Raw genomic sequence first — 21,919 nt, forward strand, 5'->3', positions numbered from 1 at the left:
TTGTTAAACCAGGATGATGTTGGTCATTAGAAGTTTTACTTTGTGTTTGAAGATGTTAAAACTTTTAGGATTAAACTGGGTGCAGAGCAAGAGAAAATGTATCACTTCAAAAAAAAAAAAACTCACAGGTGTAGTCAGGCCTGCTCATTGTTCAATCAGAAATTCCCTCTCAAGTTTGGTTCAAAGCAAAAAAAGACTGCAGCAGTCTGAGGCACACAAGTCCAGAGAGGAAAAGGAAAATCTCCTCCTCAGGATAACTTCTCTCATCCTCACCATTAAAATGACTGAAGCAGTGTTTACACTTCATTAATGAAGGGGTTGGTTGAATAAAACTCTGTTTTACAGTTTTAGCTTTGAGGTAACACAGCTCATTGTTGCTTGCCCGTAGTAAGTTAATCTTTTGATTCTCATCATAAGAAATGTCTTACACTGGGCTAAAAAATATTAAGTGTATCTAATGCCCAAAGATGTGGTGCAATGATTTTTTTGCATTTTAAAAACAAAGTAAAAATGTTGGGTGCCGATACTGAAGGTGGGCTAAGTTTCACATTTGATGTAGCTGCATGATGGTGTAATTTCTGGATGGGAGTGAAGGCTACTTCGAACAGTTCATCCAAAAGTCAAACAAGAATCCAGCGAGATCAGCACGCGATTTTCTCAGACTTTGGGTGAAAGTGTTGAGAAGTCTTATTTGTAGTGCTGTCAGTCAATTAAAAAAAATAATCTAATTAATTACAGGATTTGTGATTAATTAATCTCATTTTAATCTCATATCTGCTTAAGGTGCCAGAACAAAGAATTTGAATTCCAGGACATTAAAATTACATTAAAAGACATTAAAAAATATTTTTGAAAAAAATAAGGTGGGAATATATACAACACATTTTTAGGTACCCTGAGGCATAAGGAACACATGAAAAATGTGTTGGGGTTCTACCTTAACAAAATCTACACAGTCCTGCACCTAAGATAAGATGATTTGATTTTTAGGACGATTTTTGCTTTGGTCACATTTTACTCACTGTGGACTCAACTGTCACTGCAATATGAACTTCTATACTTCTATGAGGTCAGGAGAACCTGGGCTAAAGGCTAAAAACTGTGAGGACCTGTGTACAAAACACTTAATCAAGTCTTTAAGTCTTGGATCAAAGAAAAGTGAAGTATTTTCAGTTTAACATGCTCTGAACACACAAACTGTTGCTCATTGGTTCAGAGCAGCCCCAAGCTGAAACATGACACCAGGAAGATGGAAGCAAAATTTCAAAGGATTCTTTAGATTTAAATACCAGACAAATATCGATTATTCAGGGCTTGTTTAAAGCAGTAAAGAGTGTAGAATTATCTGTTTTTTACAGAATTGAGCTAGAGCAAACGGTTGATTTTCTGCAGATTTTCAAGAAGGACGTGTGAATAAACGAGACGTGGACTGTATCACTCTCGCTTCCCCCTGGTTTAAAGCATGTTGCTGACGTCACGTGTGATACATTCAGGGACCGTCGGAAATTTGAAAATCTGACGAGAACACCCCTTTTCCAAGTAGGACAAATGGTTTGTAAATACCAGACATTTGAAAATAAGTGCGTCTTTGAACGCCCCGCGGGTTTGGGATCCAGAATAATCTGCGTTAAATTTTATAATGCGTTAATTTGCAGTGTAATTGATTAATCTAATTAACGCGTAAAAATGATAGCCCTACTTATTTGTCATTGTACAGAAAGAACCACACCTAATTCGAGTGGCAACAGTGAAGGAGGTTCCTAGAATGCTGAAGAGGGACAGCATTAACACCAATCTGGGATAACTAGAGTTAGAGTCTATTAATCATTTAAAGCTACTTCTGCATTATCAGAGGAACAACATAAAACCCTATGAATGAGCATAACTTGGCCTCTTTAGAATGAAAAAACTTTCTATACACAAAGATTACCCCAAACATCTCAGATAAACACAAAACTCGGAAAAGAGAACAAATATAAAACCCACTGAAGTCTGCAGAAAGCTTGTAGTCTTTTATCACTTCTCACAGACAAATTCATCAATAAGATGAGTTCTTCTTGATCGTAACTAATGAAACATCATCGATGAGCTTAACCCCTTACTGCCTAAATTAATTTACAATTACAAAAAAAAAAAATTGTGTGGTTTTGCATTCTTGCAGATACTAAATTGATCTGAGATTGTAAATTTAAATAAAGCACATACCATTTTTACGAACACACACACAATGACGTATACATATATGAATATCTATATAAATATATATATATATATATATGAATATCTATATATATATATATATATATATATATATATATATATATATATATATATATATATATATATATATATATATATATATATATATATATACTAGATCACTAGTATGTGTTGAAAATGTATTAATAGACATTAGTGGGACACAACTAAGGTCAACTCAGCTGCATCATGACCTGACAGGGTATGTTGTAGCAGCAACGACAGGCATCAAGGGGTTAAAGCCAAACAATGCTGTCCTCTGCACTCCTATTGAACACTAATGTTTTGTTTGATATGAATTAACAGATTGTGATACACTAGAACTGGATCCAAGAGAATATGATGCCATGTTACTTTATTATGACAGAATCCAGTACAGTTTAAAACATAAATTCCATTACAATAAGGTACAGTACCATATAACATGATATAAAATAATACAATACTATAGGATGTAAAACTAGATTGATTCTGAAATACAACTTAATGGGATGTAACACAATATAATACAGTACAACACTAGAAATAGGATTCATTCAATTAAATAAGGAGACAAAAACCCAGGTATCATAAGAACACAATGACAGAAACTGTGACCATAGGGACCACTGATAAGAAGAACAAGAAAGAAATAAAAACACTACAAACAACACAAACAATAAGGTAATTAAATAAATAAAGGAAGATAAAGTTTTTGATAACAGTAAAAGCCAAAAGTTACAACAGCAATTATAATTTTAAGTTTGGTTTAATGATTAAAAAAATCTCATAAAAATGTTTTTAAAAAGTGATAATTCCAAATAAATATAGATACAACAGTAAGATAAAACAGTGATTAAATGTAGAAGAGAATACAATTTAAGTAAATACAACAGAAATAAATGAATAATGAAAATGATAAAGTCTAATGGAATTAAAGACAAAAGCAACAAGAAGACAATAGGAAGATCCTATCACATAAAAGCAAGACGGTGAAAGTGGGTTTTCAGAAGTGATTCAAAAGATGAAACTGATGCAAGTTTTATATCCTCTTAAGCGGAAGGGCCCTGATCAAAAAGGCTCTGTCTGCTTTGGTTTTAAGCCTTGGTGTTGCAACAACCAGGAGGTTACCACCCAGAGATCCAAGGCTATGAGCTGGCTCATGAGGGGTCAGTAGATCAGATGTGTGGAGCCAGCACCGTGTGTGGCACAAGTCTTTAAGTATGACACAGTATAAGATGAAATAACACAATACACTAATATAAGTGCAGCAGGATTTGAGCTGAAACAGTCCAATACATTTTAAGATGGTAACATAAAATATGATATCTTGCGGCACAGTGCATGACTATAAGATTCAATGCTATATAGATCTATCAGGAAATGGGATGATACAAGTTTTATTCTTCATCTTTCACTGCTTCTACCTATTTTTTTAATAATTGTGCAGTTAATCTCATAACTGTCAGTTATACTTGTTTCTCATTTCCCTCAGAGTAAAATATTTGTACCCCTTAGTGTGAAGCAAATCCAAACCTCTGGGATTCCCTATAAAGACATGAGGAGAGCCTGAGTCATGTTTGTCCTTTTCTTTGTCTTTCAGGTATAACCACAGTCCTGACCATGACCACGCTCAGCAGTGTGGCGAGGACATCTCTACCCAGAGTGTCTTATGTCACCGCCATGGATCTGTTCGTCACCGTCTGCTTCCTGTTTGTCTTTGCTGCTCTGATGGAGTACGCAACCTTGAATTACTACTCATACAGTACTCGAAGACCCAGCTGCATGCGCCCCAAAAGATCAGTGAGTCAGCTTTGAATACATTCTTTTTTCATGCAAATCTGCAGAATACTCCAGCAGAAATATAACTAGTGAACTCATTAGTGATCCGAATGTCAGCCTGGAGTTTAAGGTGACGCACTTTAAATAGATTTACTGCCACTCTCTACCAAACTGGCTTTTCTCTGTCTGAACTTTTGTTTTGTAATCACAAGACAGAAGTGTGAAAGGCTCCCAGGGTTGATGATGTGACTCTGCCCTTTATAAGCTCTCCTGATAAGACTGCTTCTATTTTAAGGGACGCTGCATCAGTCTGAACAAGCTTCCCAGACAGACGGGCCTTTTCTCGCCTGTCAACAACTGAAGGCAGAGGTTTCAGACTGTCACTTCATGTTGTGTGCAATAAGTAAAGCTGCAAGGTTAGACCAAAGTGCCCTGATGTTAATGGTCTGAGGATTGTAAAAAGCCTCTGTGGATGTAATTAGGAGCTTTTACCCTAAATGAACAAGTTTAATTATTTTAAGGAAGAATACATGCCTTTATCTTTTTCAAAATAGTATGTTCAGCACAGGTTCAGTGTTGGTTTGTCTGTTGGTTACTCATCAGAAGTCAATGCAATTGCAGAGCAGTCTACAAAAATTTTCAGCTTTTTGAACTCACACTTTTTTCAACTGAAAAATGTATCTTATATTCTAAAAATTTAGTTTATTAAAAGAGTTTAACTGACATAGATGAAACTGTCTTAAATAACCCTCATTGAAGACACTCTGATGAGTCAGAGAGAGTCTTAAATGGTAAAACCAGAACAGAGGCACCACAGTGCTTGCATTGTAACTTAAAAGTACACCTCTTTAATAAATTTGACTTGACTTGATAAATCCTCCAAAAAATCATTCATACAAATCTGAAATATTTCAGAACATTTCTTGATTTATGGCGTTTGTCCTTGGGTAGAAACCTTAAAACAACTACAACATCAACAACCACTGAAGATATCTAAAACTGACTCTAAGGGGAAGTTTCTCAAACTAACTAAAAAGATGATTAAATATTTAACTTAGAACAAATTTTGCTGGAAAACCTGCTTCAGGCACATATTCACCCATGTTATTAGTTTTCAGAACTGAATTAGTTGTGTAAGTGTATGACAGGTGCACCACTGAAAAATTTCAATTGAGAAGCCAGTTCATACACAGGTCATCTGCAGTCATCTAGTTTGTGTTTAATCAATGTAAACCACTGAGTCATTCAGAAATTCTCTCTGTGTTAAATAAAAACTAAGAAAATCAGCACCCAGGGTCTGACTCAAAAGCCGCGTTTTCACCAAGCAGTCCGGTTCGGTTTAGTACGGTTTGGTTCGGTTAAGCCTGATCTCGCTTGAGTTTCCACAGCAAACTGTGCCCCCTTGTGGTAGGTGGGGTGTAAGCTGGATGCTGATAGCTGTGTCAGCTACATAATAAAGCAATGCCATAGCAGCGCAACACAGTGCACCCCGCTAGTAAATGCAACAAAGAAGACAGTAAAGAGCAGCAAAGAAAGACATCCAGCTATTCGTTCTCTTTGTGATTAGCATGTGGCTCTTTGATACAAAGCCCTATCAAGATCGGATCAGTTTAGTCTTGCACCCCGATGGAAGGGTGCCAAAAAGTGGGATGGCTTGTCTTGGTTATTTGGGGGATCTGTCCTGGCATTAGTCAGTCGAAACACCATAAAATGTGTGTCGTGCCGGGACAAACCCGAACTGAACAGCTTGGTGGAAACGGGGCCAAAGAGTCTGGGCATGTGCAGGCTTATTGTTCGTCTTCAGTGGTGGAGTGTTCGGCACTGTTTTGTTTTCAACTTCATGTCGACATCACACAGGTTTAAAGTTGTGCACATTCACTCGTTTTCTAAACTGGAATGTTGGAACTATGTGGTCATACTCTAGATTATGGGCAGTTTAAGACCCTTTTTAGGGGTGCATCTTCCTAGCACCCCTAAAAACTAAAAGTACAGGTGAGCATGCAGAACCATTTAAACATGATAATCTTATATTCTAGATAATAATTTTATGTAAGGGTAGTAAAAATATTAAATTGAGCATTTTCGCTACTCGAGGAGTATTCAGAGGTGTTCATAAGGGCAGCAAGCCACTTACTCACATACTCATGCAGTAGCTTAAGGTGTTAGCATTTCCTATGAGTGTCAGAAATCCCCAGAGCAGTAAACAAAAGGAGGAGGACCCAGTTGCTGATTAAATAAAAGTTTTATTTTAACTAAACTAAAAAATCTGAAACCCCAGAACCAAAACTCTTTAAAAATCACAAAACCAAAAAACTTTAGAGAACGTGGACAGAATCAGGAGAGAGCAAACAACACACGGCAACAAACACAGACAATGAACTGACACAGAACTAAAGAAACACTGAGACTAAACAGATACAAGGACAATCAATTTGACGCAGGTGAAACACATGAGCGGCAAACAAACTGGAGGGAACGACATGGCCAGGGAGAAGTAAACCAAAAACACAGGAATACTACAGACAGTGACAAGATGAATCCAAAACACAGAAGCATTATGAATAAACATAAGACAGCCATATGACAAGTACCAAATCAAAATTACAAGGAATAAGAACTTAACACAAACAGGAAAAACACAACAAGAATAATCCAGACTAACACAAGTAACACAAGAAAAGAATCACCAAGAATAACCAACCGAAATACACAACCTAAACCCAAACCATCACAATGAGGTGGTTCAGTCCTTTGTAGCTGGCCAACAAAGTTTTGACTTGTGTTAATGAAGCATGCTGTTTGATATTTACAGGTGGAGCTCAGACATGTGAGTATGTTATGACAGAAAGTGAGTGGGCTGACAGTATATGACTAAAATATCAAAGGTAGTAGGTATCAAAACACCAACTTCTAAATGAAATGTGAGAAATCTCTGCTCTCAGTGACACTCGGGTTTAAAAAGTAATATTTGTACGTTTTAGGTGCGAAAACAGATTTTATTTGAAGTTGTTAGAAAAAGACCCAGATAATTAACATTTTAAAAAGGAGAACTTTTTTAATGAGAAACAAAAATGGAATTATCATCATACGGTTAATTGCTATATTTAAACAACTGATGCATTAATGTGTCACTTCTTTAACAAGTGTGGATTCTCCCAAACCTCTTTTTACCTGTGAAAATGATCGTCATACCCTGAGAGAATAACAGTGCAAGTGCAAATTGCATCTTTTTGTAAACAACAAAATCCATCCCTCATGTTCTGAATTCTCTGTGACATAAAACACAAGTCAGTCAAGGAGGGGAAGCTCATTTTTTCCCGGCCTACCTCATAAATTGTTTATTTAAACCTAAAGTCTACCCTGTCTGCCAGCTTGTTAGCAGCTGGAGCTACTACGTGAGACCAAGACAGGCTGTAAGTGTGAGTGACAGGGAGAGAAGCTCTGCAGCTGTAGCTTATTGGTGAAAAGAGAATCTTTAACAGCGCTCGTTGTTTTTAAGAAAGGTAAACTTGCTGGGGATCGATAAAGCCTCCAGATCAGTCCAGAAAGTCATTTCACTGTCAATCAAAAAGGGATTCAGCCTCAGACAGATCATCCAATCATCATGGAGAAGCCCAGCGTCCAGGCCAGCCCACTGCCTCATAGACCCCCAGAGACGCTGAGCGTCCGACTGTGTTAAAGCGCTGAGACGCTGCGGGGATGAATGAGAAGGAGGTGGAGCCAGTTACCTGTGATAGGAGCTGATTCTGAACAAAAGATGAAGGAATTCTAGCTCATATTTTGTCAATGAAATGTACACACAGCAGAACATATCACCACTTTTTTGGGAGACATTTTAGGTGAGGCTGAGCTTCCCTTGCAGTCTTAGAGCAATCGCCACTGGTTATTAGGTTTTATTGTGAACAAATATTCTCATATATAAAAGGTGTTGACTTAACGCTAAGTGTTGAGTCATATAACTGATCGTTTTGGGGGCAGGACACTCCTTGAAGTCTGATCCTGAAAATGCTCCTGCTTCAGATTTACTGTAGCACTTCATTGCATTAAGTAGACCACAAACATGTTTTTTTAAAGAAGTTATTATTATATCCTGATGAGATATGAGGTCTTAATCATTCAAACCTTGTTTAATCCTGTTGTCATATTCAGGTTCTTTGAAAATGTTTTTTACACTAACCAAGTAAAGAAAATAAGGCCTTTCTCATATTTTCCTTTTAAATATAAGTATACAGTATATACTCACCGACCACTTTATTAGGTACACCTTGCTGGTACTGGGTTGGACCCCCTTTTGCCTTCAGAACTTCCTTATTCCTTGGTGGCATAGATTTAACAAGGTACTGGAAACATTCCTCAGAGAGTTTGGTTCCGTTCCACCACATCCCAAAGGTGCTCTATTGGATTGAGATCTGGGGACTGTGGAGGTCATCAGGGAACTCATGGTCAGCAACAATACTCAGGTAGGCTGTGGACTTTAAACCATGCTCAGTTGGTACTAAGGGGCCCAAAGTGAGCCAAGAAAAGATCCCCCACACCATTACACCACCAGCAGCAGCCTGAACCGTTGATACAAGGCAGGATGGATCCATGCTTTCATGTTGTTGAGGCCAAATTCTGACTCTACCATCTGAATGTGGAGCAGAAATCCAGACTCATCAGACCAGACAACGTTTTTCCAATCTTCTATTGTCCAGTTTTGGTGTTGCTGTGTGAATTGTAGCCTCAGTTTCCTGTTCTTAGCTGACAGGAGGGTCACCCGGTGTGGTCTTCTGCTGCTGTAGCCCATCTGCCTCAAGGTTGGACGTGTTGTGTGTTCAGAGATGCTCTTCTGCAGACCTCGGTTGTAACCAGTGGTTATTTGAGTTACTGTTTCCTTTCTATCAGCTCCAACCAGTCTGTCCATTCTCCTCTGACCTCTGGCATCAACAAGACATTTTGGCCCACAGAACTGCTGCTCACTGGATATTTTCTCTTTTAGGGACCATTCTCTGTAAACCTTAGAGATGGTTGTTGGTTAAAATCCCAGTAGATCAGCAGTTTCTGAAATACTCAGACCAGCCCGTCTGGCACCAACAACCATGCCGCGCACAAAGTCTCTTAAATCACCTTTCTTCCTCATTCTGATGCTCAGTTTGAACTGCAGCAGATCGTCTTGACCATGTCTACATGCCTACATGCATTGAGTTGCTGATATTTGATTGGCTGATTAGAAATTTACGTTAATGAGCAGTTGGACAGGTGTGCCCAATAAAGAGGCAGGTGAGTGTACATTTTTACTTACTCCAACCTTGTTTTTTAAAACATTTTCAAATGTTTCTTACCCTTAACTTCTGATCACCTTAAAGTTTGTATTTTTGCTGTGTGAGTTGTGTTCAGTGCTGTTATTCATGTATCTGAATGGGACTGCACACACAGCTGTCATTTGCAGCAGATAGCTTCTGTTTTCAGTAGGTTTAGACGAGCTGATTTACCCAGAGTAAATAAATATTCAGTCTGATTCTCAGTATTTCTTTAGATCTGTTGATCTGATTTGTGTCTACTGCTTCTCTCCCTTTTGTCCCTCTCTGAGTGGCTTTTCATGTTCTATTTCTGTCTCGTGTGTGTCTGACTAAACTCTCAACAGAGGAGCAGCAGAGTGAAATGGCTTTTACGCCTTTACACATGAAAATGTGTTAAACAGTAATAAAGAGGATCGTCAGCCTGTGAAAAGACGTGAATATTCCAAGTTGCCTGAAGGAGCTTCTTTGAGCCTGAGGTCATCTCGACACGGGATAATATCTCAATTTTAATAAAAGTCAGTCTGACACACTGAAGGCATGGATCTGAGGGACGTCTACATTTATTGAGCAGGGAGGTCTGCATGGTTTTATCTCACTTCGATCCTGTCATTCTAGTTTAACAAAAGTAAAGAGCTGCTGTGTTCACTAGAAAAAAAATTGGCCATAAATGTAAGTACAGTATGTCTAAATCAGTGGCCCGTGGCTTTAAAATATGAGGCTGTAGAAACCTCATGGTGACAGTTTGAAAGTACAGGATTCAGCAGTCGGGTCATCTTTGTTAAATGTATGATTTAACTGTAATAATATCTGGCCTGTGGGTGTGTAGCATGTTCAGGAACAGAATGGCATCAGCTGAATTTCTTATCAAGGATTAAAAGAGTGAAATGCTTTTTCTGCTTCTGAAAAAAATCCAGTTAGACTTAAAGTGTAGGGTTGGTTGGGTTTGAACACCTGATTCTTTGTGAATTTTAGGTAAATCATATCATTCAGGCTTGAATTAAAACTAATAAGATAGTGATAAATAAACCTCAAGTTATTTCACATACACTCCATACCATTTTTTTTTAAATCAGTAACAATATCAATCAACCATTATTTGCATATCCCCAAGTCACAAAAGAAAGTTATCCAGAGATGCTTTGCAAAAGCAGCAAAGACCCAACATCAAGACATGATAAGGAGCCTGATCTCGTTTCAATGCACCATGAGTCAAGGGTTGTGCTTGAAATCACTCTCATTCCCTACTCGGTGCTAACTATATGGTGAATTAGATGCTGTGGACTTCATATATGTTGTTGCTTACTCAGCAAAATTGAAACAACATTTTGGACACTTCTTGCTTACTCACTGACAGTGACATAACCACCCTTGTTCTTCAGCGGCAGGGGATTTACAGTTATAACTTATAATTTAGTATAAATGACTTAATCAAACATTTGGGCGAGCCTCAATTAGTTTGAAGCAATCTAGTCTGTGTGTAGTAAGACCCTTAATGGCATTTGTTCCCCTTACACTTTTACTTTAATAATTGATGTACTTTTGAGACCAGTACTTTAACACTTTTACTTAAGTAAAAAGTTCATACTTAAACTTCAAAAAAAGTATTTTTAAACCCCACTATCTATACTCCTATTTGGGTCATGAATGTGAATACTTTTGACATCTCTGACACTGTATCGTGAAAAGGGAATGATTTTGGACACAGCCAAGACCTTTGCAGCATTTAAAAAGTTACACTGACAAAAACGTAATAACTTCTGTTTAACAGAAAGAAACCTTGTAGCATATGATGTTTGGATGTCAGTTAGTTAGAAAACATGAAGAGTTTCTAAAAACTCTGGAAAAGAATCCAAAACCAGACCTAAATGAAACAATAAACCAGAGGACAGCATCCCTATCATCTACGATGAGTAGGAGGAGACAAAGGGCTTGAAACAGTTTTTGAAGCTTCCTCTGTAAAAACATCACTGCGATGAGAGAAACCTTCATCAGATGACTTAAACTTTCTTCTCACTTCTTTCAGAACTACTCCGTCCTGGATGTGAGACCTCCACACACCACCATCGCTCTCAACAACTCGCTGTACTGGCAGGACTTTGAGGACACTAGTGTATACGAGTGTTTGGACGGCAAAGACTGTCAGAGCTTCTTCTGCTGCTTCGAGGAGTGTAAAGGAGGAGGGTGGAGGAAAGGACGCGTCCACATAGATTTACTAGAGCTGGACGCCTACTCTCGAGTGTTTTTTCCCACCTCTTTCTTATTATTTAACATCGTCTACTGGGTGGGATATCTCTACCTTTAGCACTTTGCAGGACATTGAAGGAATATAATATGATTTAAAAAGGTAACACCAAAAAAACTCTGCCCCACGGTACCCGGCGCTGTTACCTGGAGACAAACAAAGAGGGAAGGCCTGTGCCAAGACGAGATTTCTGCCTTTGCGACTTCAGGTACGAGAATACAACACAATACTGACTCCCTTCATTATGCTGCACACAGAGGAGGACGGGACGGCTGTGTGCTAATGACAACTCCGAGACAAAGACAGAAATGTGCTTCGCGCTGCTCCCTGAAACTTCTCTATCAGGATGAAGACTTGTGTTTTAGGGAGAGAGCTGGCACGGTATTATCCAGCCATCAGTCAAATCCAGTTGATGAAAATCCAAGGACATTCAAACCATTCATAGTGCCTTCCTCTGGAGGGGTAGATACTATCTGCTACAATAATCAGGGAATAATGATTTATACGAGAAAAAAGAAGAGCCTGGCTTTGACTGATTATGGCTGTTCTCATTCAGAGCTTTGAGGTACATTTATAAAACAGCCATTTGTTGTAACAACCACATGAAAAATCATTCACTTTTTATCTCTTCTCACTGACTTTCAGCCATTTGGCATGACTCATTCCTCCTGCTTGCAACACTATTAGCAGCCGTGGTGCGCTATAATAAATAAATTGGTTCCAAGGGAAGAAGACGATTTGATTTAACCTAACAACAGAAAGAATAGTAAACGCTTTCTTGTCATAATTGTTTTTAGATTTAGGTGTTGATACAGACACAGATCTGTCGTCAGACTAGGGAATAAAACTTTAATGTGAAAGTCTTTCAACCAACAGCTGTCAGGGCAATTGAGCAGAGTACCAGCTGTGACATATTCAACAGATATCCATCCTTTAAGGAGATAGTTGTCGTGATCATGAAGTAAACACACATGCTGGCTATTTTATAAAGATTGGATAAGAAGTTTGATGCTACTTTTGTTTAAAATGAGCCACAGTAACTTACTAGTTGGCCTAGCTTAGCATAAAGGATGGAAACCAAGTGGCAACTTCTCGTGGTCAAAATTCTGCAGTTACTGGAATCTCCACCAGGGGCAGGCTGCAAAAGCCAAGAAATCTCCATTAAAGTCCATTAAAATATCAGTTTTTACAGCAAAATTCAACTATATTAAAAAAATTTTTGTTCTGAAAGACTTCTTTTTTTAACGATTGCACAGCCTATTTTAACACATCCAATGTGAGGAAATCAAGACTTATTGCATAGATTGTCAAAATCAGGGTCATGGTTGAGTTGATTTACAAACAAACACAGAGTAAGTGTTTGTAAGGAGGCTAAGAGCCCACCTCAGCATTATCACCTGATTCTTAGTTGGTCAACATTACCCAGATTCTGAGTTTTTTGATATAATAATGAAATCAAACTGTGAACAACCATTAAATTGTCTTAATTATTTTTTCTTTAACGGTCGAAATAACTCAGAAAAATCAAACCAACGAATGTGAGCAAAACTATCAGAAGTCATATTTTCAACTAGTGTTGCTCATTGATGATGTAATATGCTTCTTAGCAGTGGTTTTCAGGTCATGCTGTCTTAGTTTAAGTGCAATAATTAATAGAATTGTTTTATCCTGCTACAATTTTTTTATAGGGCTTCTGTTCAAATTTTTTTTTATTTTTTTGGCTTGAATTTCTTTTTCCCCTTTAGACAGTTTTTGGTTGCATTCCCAATTTGTTTTAACTGTGTATGCTAAGTTTATTTGACTGTTTCTTGCTTTGTAATTGTTTCAAGTGTACAGATAGTCTGTGGTATCAATGTTTTAAAAAATGAATCAGCATTTTGCCAGAATGTGAAGGCGACTGATGTCTGTCATGAGCAGTGCATGAGTGTGTATTTCAGGAAAATGAATCAGGAGTTATGAAAAAACAGAGAACTGTGGTTAAATATAATTACAAACAGTGAGGGAAGCACAGCCGTTTATCTCCACCAACTGCACTGTCACAGATTGGGACCCTCTGAGATGAAACATCCAGGGAACAAAGGCAGCCATGGGTGTAATTCAAATTTGATTTTTCCAGATGCTACACATATTCACTTCATGTACTGTTGTTGCACACTGCTCACCTCATGCCAGAGCTCTTAGCACCACTAGATGAAGTTAGAAAGCCAGGCTTTAGCTTCTTCTTTCTCTTACAGTCTAAGCACATATTAACCATACAGTATACAGTGGGTGTCATTGATACATTATTACAGACACTAATATAATCACACTTGCTCTGATCTATCCTGTCTCAGTTTGACTATTGTTTGAATTTAGTAGACAGTTTTAATGACTCTGGGGAGTGTGTAAAGTTGACTGGTAGGTAGAGTATTTGCTGTTTGTGTCTTAATTTGACTCCCCTGTGTTTTGGCATTAGTAGCCAATGAATTGCCTTAGCGTAGCCCACCCAGAGCTGAGATGATCACCAGAAATACATATTTACCTCTGATAATAACTTCAGCATGGTGAAGACCTCGCCTCACTGAAGGCTGTATGTTTGCTTTGGGCAGTAATGGAAACTTTTTATATCCCTTTTTCAAACAGGTTTCTTTCTTTCTATTCTCTTTGTTATGTATGTGCCAAATACTTCACATGTGCCAGATCCTTTGTGTTGTCTGAGAAGTTTAAACAGCTCTTACTTTGGTCACATTTTCATGCTTTGAAACCGCACACACAACACAGTTTGATGGAAGTACCTGTGTTTTGAATGTTTCTGTTAACTTAAGGAGTATATGACAGATTTTTGATGATGTTGCATTCACATTGTGGCTGTTTGTATGCAGTGTGTGCTACAGTGAGAGTGCATTATTACAAGCAGAAAAACAACCCTGCAAAATGAGACGCTGAGTGAAATACAAGCAGTCAGATCTTGGACAACAGTACCACTTCTTAGCTGATAATATTCTTCTTTGATATTTGTCCTGAAAGATGCCATTCAAATAAAATGTACTGTTGTTATTTTACATAAGGACATAAATTTGATGCTATCTGATGAAACACATCCTAATTAAGTACTCAGGGAGTACCAAAAAAAATCAAACAACTGTATCTATTTCCCATCTAATAACCGTAGCTTACTGCTTAGTGAAATACTATAAAGGAAGTAAAAACTCTGTTAAGTGTATCACCCTGACTTAGTTTAAACACTGCCCTGGTATTCATAACAAACAATTAGATAGGAGTACATTTCCAGCAAGACCACTGACAGCTGACATTGTGTTGATGAATTAAAGCATATCAGCTGACCAGAGAGGATAAGTAACCATAGCATTTTAAGTAAAGCTTTGCCAAAGGCATATAATCGCTAATTTTCTTTGAAAATATATATTAAAAAAATCATCCATACAGTTAAATAATAGCAAACAGTAGCATATATTGCAACAACTCCCAAGAAAGGCAACTGTAAGTGTAGTTACTACCCCATACTTGCTAATGATATAACTTGATTTTTGTGTGAATAATTAAAGAAGGTTTGGCTAGTAGTAGCACCTCATTAACCCATGAAATGTGTAAAATTTAGCCAAATGGTCGAACTCTTGAGTGCCTTTTACTCTTGTCCTTACTATCTTACTTACTTTTTTTTTAAGTGGCTCAAATATACACAAAGCTACACAATTCAAGCCAACAGTGGCAATTATCCCCCAGTGCTGATTGACAATGTCAGAAGAGCAAAGACAGGAGTCCATTGTTAGCATTAGCCTTTACAAGAAAGGAAATGTCTGATATGACAGGATTAGGAAAACACAATTTAAGCTAGCGGGAGCCTGTATTTCTATCTCAAAGCTCTTTTTGATGGCATTGTAAGATAACAAAAAAATGGCATAAAAAGCTAGTTGAAAATCTCCCGCATCAACAAAATAGTTTGATAATTTGAAGGACGCCACCAATCAATCAATCAATCAGTCTTTATTTGTATAGCGCCAAATCATTACAAACTTTATCTCAAGATACTTTACAAAAACATGAATAGGTCTAAACCTGTAAATGTTAATAACATTTTATTAACGGAAACCCAACATCAAGGCAAGATAATGAGTCTTGAGTAAAATTCTGACGCTAGACACAGCTTCAGATTTTCGCTAACAGTTAGACCTACCTTTCATAGCATCTCCTAGCTAACAGCACTGTTTCATCACATTGCATGATTCAATGAGAGAGGCTGACAGTTCTTTTTAAAAGTTAAACCTTGTCTAACCAACAATCCTCTTTCATAGTGTTACACGGATAAGCTGTTTTCTACCATGATGTATAACACTCCCAGCTAACTAGGTAGATCTCTAGCTAACTGTAGCAGATATTTTAGCTTACAGCACTGTTGATAGCACAGAGACTTGCACTCTGGTATGAATCGATTTTAGTCTTAGCTCACTATGACACAGCATTTTAACTTCCAGAAATGATCATCATTTTAATAGGATTACAGGATATAGTAGGTTGATGCTAATGTGCTAGGTGGAATGTTAGCTTAGAAGAGGCTGAATGCTAATGTTAGCTGTTGAATGCAGTGAAATGAAAACACTTTTCTTCACAGAGTTGTACCTGTGAAAACTGCAGTATTTGGCCACAATGTGAACGCAAAGTCATTGGTTAATAATTGGTCAATGGTTCATGTGCCCGAGTGTCAAACGATAGCTTTAGATGCTGTGAATCCCAGATGTTACTGACGTCCCTCTACAATGAAGGGTGATGCAATAAGGTATTACGAGTGGTGCTAAACTTTACAAGCATTTCCACATTTCCATATTAGAATGAAGAGTTACTGAAGCCAACGTTAAAACACAGACAGAGAGAAGAGGCATGTGACAGGCTGGTTTAAGTGAGCTCTTTTGTCAGTTTGTATTCCATTCAACTGCGCCTTGACTGTTACAGTAATGGGACTGCCAACCTGTTTTGTACATACACTCGTATCTGAATTCATATTATCCAGCAAGCGTGGACAACATAAGCACAACAGTAATAGAAAAATGCTTCTGGATCATTCTTTTAAAGAAAGACTCAAGGGTACAAGGTCAAGAGTTATTGTGAATGTGTAACATACAACAAGTGTTGTATCAGTTTTTATTTTTTTCTTATTACCCTCACTGCCCCAAATTTTAAGTGTACAAACACTGATTATACATTTTATTCTTACAATAAGAAGCCTTTAGAAATCAGTTGTTGTCACATAGAGAGACAGAAAGTTTGGTGTAGTGTTCAACTTTATCTCCTATAAGTTTAGTAATGTCAGGCTCATAACAAGGCGTTACGTCCTCCCAGTAATGTTTATGCTCTTCATTCCATCGTAACTACTTCCTTTAAATACAACCAAGAAGTGTTGACGATCAAATGACATCTACCAAGATAATCTTACCCTTTATCTGGTTTAATGAACCAAAATTTAATCAAAAAGTTTAAGAAAAGAGCATGCTTCAAGTTGTAGTGTGCCCTTTATACCCCCAATACTTGATTTTGTTATGTCTGATTGACATGAATTATATATTTTTGGTGCAAGGTTGTAATAAACCTCCAATTCACCATATTCACGTGGCAGACATTTTGCTCAGAGGTCCCCCAGTTTTATTGCTAAACAAAATTCAATAATAGTATAAATTTGAGAGTGTTTGAATACAAGAGTTAGCTTTTGTCTCACAGTAGCTTATGAATTATCAAATATTGGTTTTACCTTAAAGAGGAGGTATTCTGTGCTCCCATATTTGAAATATTGATATAAAGTAGCAGTGCAGAGTAAAATTTATTTTGACTGACACAAAGAAAAAGTTTTACAAAATCAACAACCACTATTTTTTGGGGGGGAACTTTGTCCTTAGTCTGTGTTTTCAGTTGAATCAATGAAGAGTACTTAATCCATGTGATGGTTCTAAGCTAGATTCAAGGTTTGGACAAAATGAGTTAAATATGTCTTTAAACTAGGGATGGGTATCCAGACCAGTTCCTGTTAAGAATTGCTAAGAAATGTTTCAATCATTGGCGTCATTAGTATTTATTTTTCCCTTATTGATTCTTTACATTATGCCAGAGCTGCCAGACTTTACGTTGACTAGTCTGCTGCAGCTGTCTTAGCTTAGCAGACTGATAACAGTTTCCCAAGAAATCTCTGATTCAAGATTTTCAGCTTGAAGTTTTACTGAAGATCTGAACACAGAGAAATGTACATTACCTCTCACACAAAAACTACATAACACTTTGAAAATATTGCTTTAATACTACTATACTAGGTTAGCATACATTGGTATAACTTAAGGTTTACAACAGAATTTCACCTTTCATCACAGAAACATACCAGAGTTACTTTTTGTTAACAATACTGAAAACTACAAACATCAAACTACAAACAGGTAGGATGGAATAAAAGGTGCATGCAGATTCGTGGCTGACTTTAGCATAACTACGGCAAGCTCGATGTTCTAAACTCAAAGTTGTGCTATAACCATTTCGAGACAGACTTCGAGGCCTATATCGCTCAATAACATATAACATAAAATGAAAACACCACATCAACGTCACGTGGTGTGCAATTTTTACTTTTTAAAATTTAGGGCCAGAGACGCGACAGTTTCATATTCATTTACTTATAAACTCAATAACATATTGTTGACACATAAAACCTGTAAAGCTATTTTTTGCACAGAGAAAATTTACAGGAAGAATGAATAAGGGAATCGATAAAGAATCAGTACAATAACCAGAATCCATAAGGGCATTGGTTTCTGTAAAATCTTATAAATACCCATTCCTTCTTTGAAAAGACTGGAATCATCACCTGATAGCCAGCTTTACTGCAATCAGTGATATCTTTGAGATTTCCCATTCTGTCCCTCCGTGATATAATTTACATCATGTTTTTCCAACTGGACAGACCACAGTTTTCAATATTACCCCTCCAGACTGCGGGGGAGCACAGGGGGGATTCAGGCTGGGATTTGATCCCAGGCCAGTATGGGCATGTGTGTGGCTCCAGACTGAACCAGTGAACCAGCTTTAGGCACCGAATCATCTGTGCCAAGGATCAGCAGGATTAAGCAGATGGGCATAAGGAGGGACCGACATTTAGACATGAAACTTATCTTTCTGTCTGTCGCTGACGTGCTACGTAAATCGCTTTGACAAAAATATTTTGTTATTTTGACATTTGGTACAGAAGCCCTGAGAGGTTTGTGACAAAAACATGTCTCCTGCTTCAATTTGAAACTCTGATACAAAAAGTTTCTTCTCCGCTTTGTTTGCTGCCTGAAGAACAGATGGTGAGACATGCTTTGGAAACTAATTCCTCAGTCAGTGTTGGAAATATTTCTTATTAACCTCTTTTGATTCACCAGAAACAGACAAAAACTTCTCTGGCGTATGGGCTCTTCTGGGGCCGTATTGTTTGTGACATCTGGGAATAGGGGTGAAAAAAGTTTTGTGAGGGGACAAAGATTGTCTTGCTTTCTTTTAAACTTTTGTGCTTATAAATCAAGCGAATGAAATTTGAATTCTGTATTTCACATTAAACTAGTTTTAAGCGACTAGAATTCAAATTTTAGTGTGTGAAATGACAAAAGCCTCAAGTTTCTTTGATGGGAGTTTCATTTTCTCCATGTTATTGTTCCCCATGTTTTTCTGTGTTATTCCAAGGGGAAGTCAAGCCTGTTGTGTTATGAATAAAGTCTGCAACAAGATGGGTTGAAAAAGAAGCCCAAACTAAAATACAAACAAATACCTTGTGGGCTCCCGTACTTTGGTGGCTTGAACAAACAGAACCCATTCCCAGATGACTCCTGCAATTTTTGATTATTTGAAGTACAATAGATGGAGCAAACTCTGAAGTGATCTAAGCCACATTCAATAAGTAATATTGTGATGAACAAGCCAAAGACTTGAGTTTTCTCTGGTAGTTTGATTTGTCTTTAAAGATGTTGTGTTTGGGGCTTTAAAGGAGAGCTAATGTTGTGTTCAGTGCTGTGCTATGGAGTGTCATTCAGTGGGAAACTGTGAGCGTAACAGAAATAATAGGGTAGAAGTGCTTTGAGATGGTTGACGTCATGTGCACCTTTTCATCCATCACTGTATTTGTTGCTCTACACCCAGTGTTTTTCTAACACAAGCATTCATTTTGTAGCCAGACCTTGACCATTTGTGTTATTCAGCAGTGGTGAGTTATATTTTTGTTGACATGGACTATCTCCTTCTTAACCTGCTGTACACACAATACCCAACTGTACACTCCTTCTGCTTTGTGTTTTCATATTCATGGCTTCAGTGTGACATAGATATCTCATTACTCAGTGGTAAAGACAAGTGCAAGTGTAGAGAGTGTACTCCTCAGCAGCGTGTTGTCCTGTCAGTGGGGTTGTTATGATGATATTTCTGCTTTGGCTCAAGCATATACAGTTCATCTCTGATGCTCATGCTATTTTCATATCTATGTTTCTTTTTTTTATATAATGAAATGTGCTTTATTACAAGGACAAGAAAATAAGAAATAAAGTTTTTTTTTCATAAATGTACAAATGTGATGTTAATTTTGTGTAATGAAATCCTCTGTGAAAAATGTGATCTTGATTTCTGTGACCCCTCCACCAAAAAGCTTAGCATTTACCCCATTTACAGGAGCAAATCTACTTCTTGGGAGGTGAATCTTTTTCCAGAATTTGTCAGAATTGTTTTAGAAAAAGGTCAAAGCTGGAGAACACTAATTTAGAAGTAATCTATCCATGAGAACAACAACCTTATACAAAAATACATAATGGCTGCCAATCATCAACCCAGCGGCATTCTCAGATCAGGAAGTTTGCACTTTAGCTGCTTCAGAAAGGAGAGAACACGTTTAGTCCCACTAACTGGGATTTTCCTCCTGCCTCTGGTATAGTTTGGGTTTTGTGCTCATTAGGAGCATTAAAACGCTAACAAGGGTAAGCAAACAATAAAAGATGCCAATGGCATTACAAAGGCTGGTTGGTACTCAAAAAAGTTTGGTAAGCAGAGGGCAGACACCATGTTAACAGCCCCCTGCAGTCACACAGATATGTAATACCCTCAATTATAGGGCCCCTGCTAGTTTAAAAAAATGTATCACTTACAAGTAAGTCTGTTAAAATCATGGCCGCAGCATGAACCAGGCTGTAAAAATTAACTCCGCTGCGTAGTGCTTGTGTTAACAGAGGGGTTTACAGACCCCTTTACAGAAAATTCATTCGACTCCATTCATTTAGATGCATTAGTGCGCCATGAACTCTGAATCAAACTGTAAGCAGCTTAAAGATGTCTGGTTCATAGTTACCGAGAAGTGATACTGTGCTATGCTGTCTGGTTTACAGCCATTGCAGGGCAACTGGTGTTTTGGTGTTAAGAGTGACCGTGCTAACTGGAGACCTTTAGCTGAATGTGTCAGTAACTATTGGCTGATAGTTGCCAGTTTACAGGGTTACACTTTACAATGTAACACCAGAGACGTCCATGTGTCTGTATCAGCTAACCAGGTTTGTCTGTAAAAAACAAATACCCACAGATGAAATCTAAACCCTTATTTTACTTAGGGGCCGTTTACACCACAACGGTTTTAGGGTGAAACGCAAAAGATTTGTTGTGTTTGAGCCAACCTGAAATGCATACTTTTGAAAACAGCCTCCAGAGTGGGATTATTCTGAAACGCTGCCGACATCGTTGCTGTGTAAACGGTAAGCCGGCGTTTTCAGGGGAAACACTGACGTCACACTCGACATCACAAACGCATACAACAGGACAAGAGCACCCTTGTTAAGACTGTCACAGACTACCGTGTCGTGCTTGTGCTTCTCAATCTACTGAATCTGCTGACTGTCTTTCAACAAAATGAGCATCTGTTGCTCCACTTCTGCTCTTAGTATTCGCCAATACACCAGATGATCGGTCCAATTCTACTTCAGAAGGGATCTACCGAAAGCTGCTTCTGGACAAGACAGCTATAGCACCACCTGCAGGCCTGGCATGCTTATTACAGCATTTTCAGTCCCTCAGAGTTTCCGTGTTAACGCAGATGTTTTTCGCTGCGTTTTAGCGTTTTTAGATGAAATGTTGTCGTGTAAACTGGAACTTAATGTAGTTAATGAAAAACTTGGTTCAGGACTGAGGTTGGATGGTTCAGGACATGAAAGTTGGTGCAGTTCTCTATCTGGACGTAGTTTTCTGGCATACACCAGGTCTCAGACTCAGTCGTCTCTGTGCTCATCTTTGGCCTGTAAATAACCACAGATAATACAAGTAAATAAAGAAGCATTTTGGTGGTTTACCTTCTCACTTTGCTCCACAAACCACAGTACTCCGTGGTACTTCTGTTGCCAAA

General features: G+C 37.9%; 1 protein-coding gene across 1 annotated transcript in view; it reads left to right on the forward strand.

Annotated features, from left to right (window-relative positions):
- The window catches only part of gabrg3 (gamma-aminobutyric acid type A receptor subunit gamma3), a 151,213-nt gene extending 131,154 nt beyond the window's left edge, over positions 1-20,059 (forward strand). The window contains exons 8-9 of the mRNA XM_074667970.1: positions 3,842-4,041; positions 11,323-20,059. Coding sequence (XP_074524071.1) covers positions 3,842-4,041; positions 11,323-11,601 — 479 coding nt within the window. The 3' untranslated portion in view covers positions 11,602-20,059. The remainder of the gene's footprint in view (positions 1-3,841; positions 4,042-11,322) is intronic.
- The last annotated feature ends 1,860 nt before the right edge of the window (positions 20,060-21,919 follow it).

This window comes from Halichoeres trimaculatus, unplaced genomic scaffold (assembly GCF_033239565.1).
Source record: "Halichoeres trimaculatus isolate MK-OKI-2021-1 unplaced genomic scaffold, fHalTri1.1 fHalTri1_scaffold_4, whole genome shotgun sequence".
Classification (NCBI taxonomy): domain Eukaryota; kingdom Metazoa; phylum Chordata; class Actinopteri; order Labriformes; family Labridae; genus Halichoeres; species Halichoeres trimaculatus.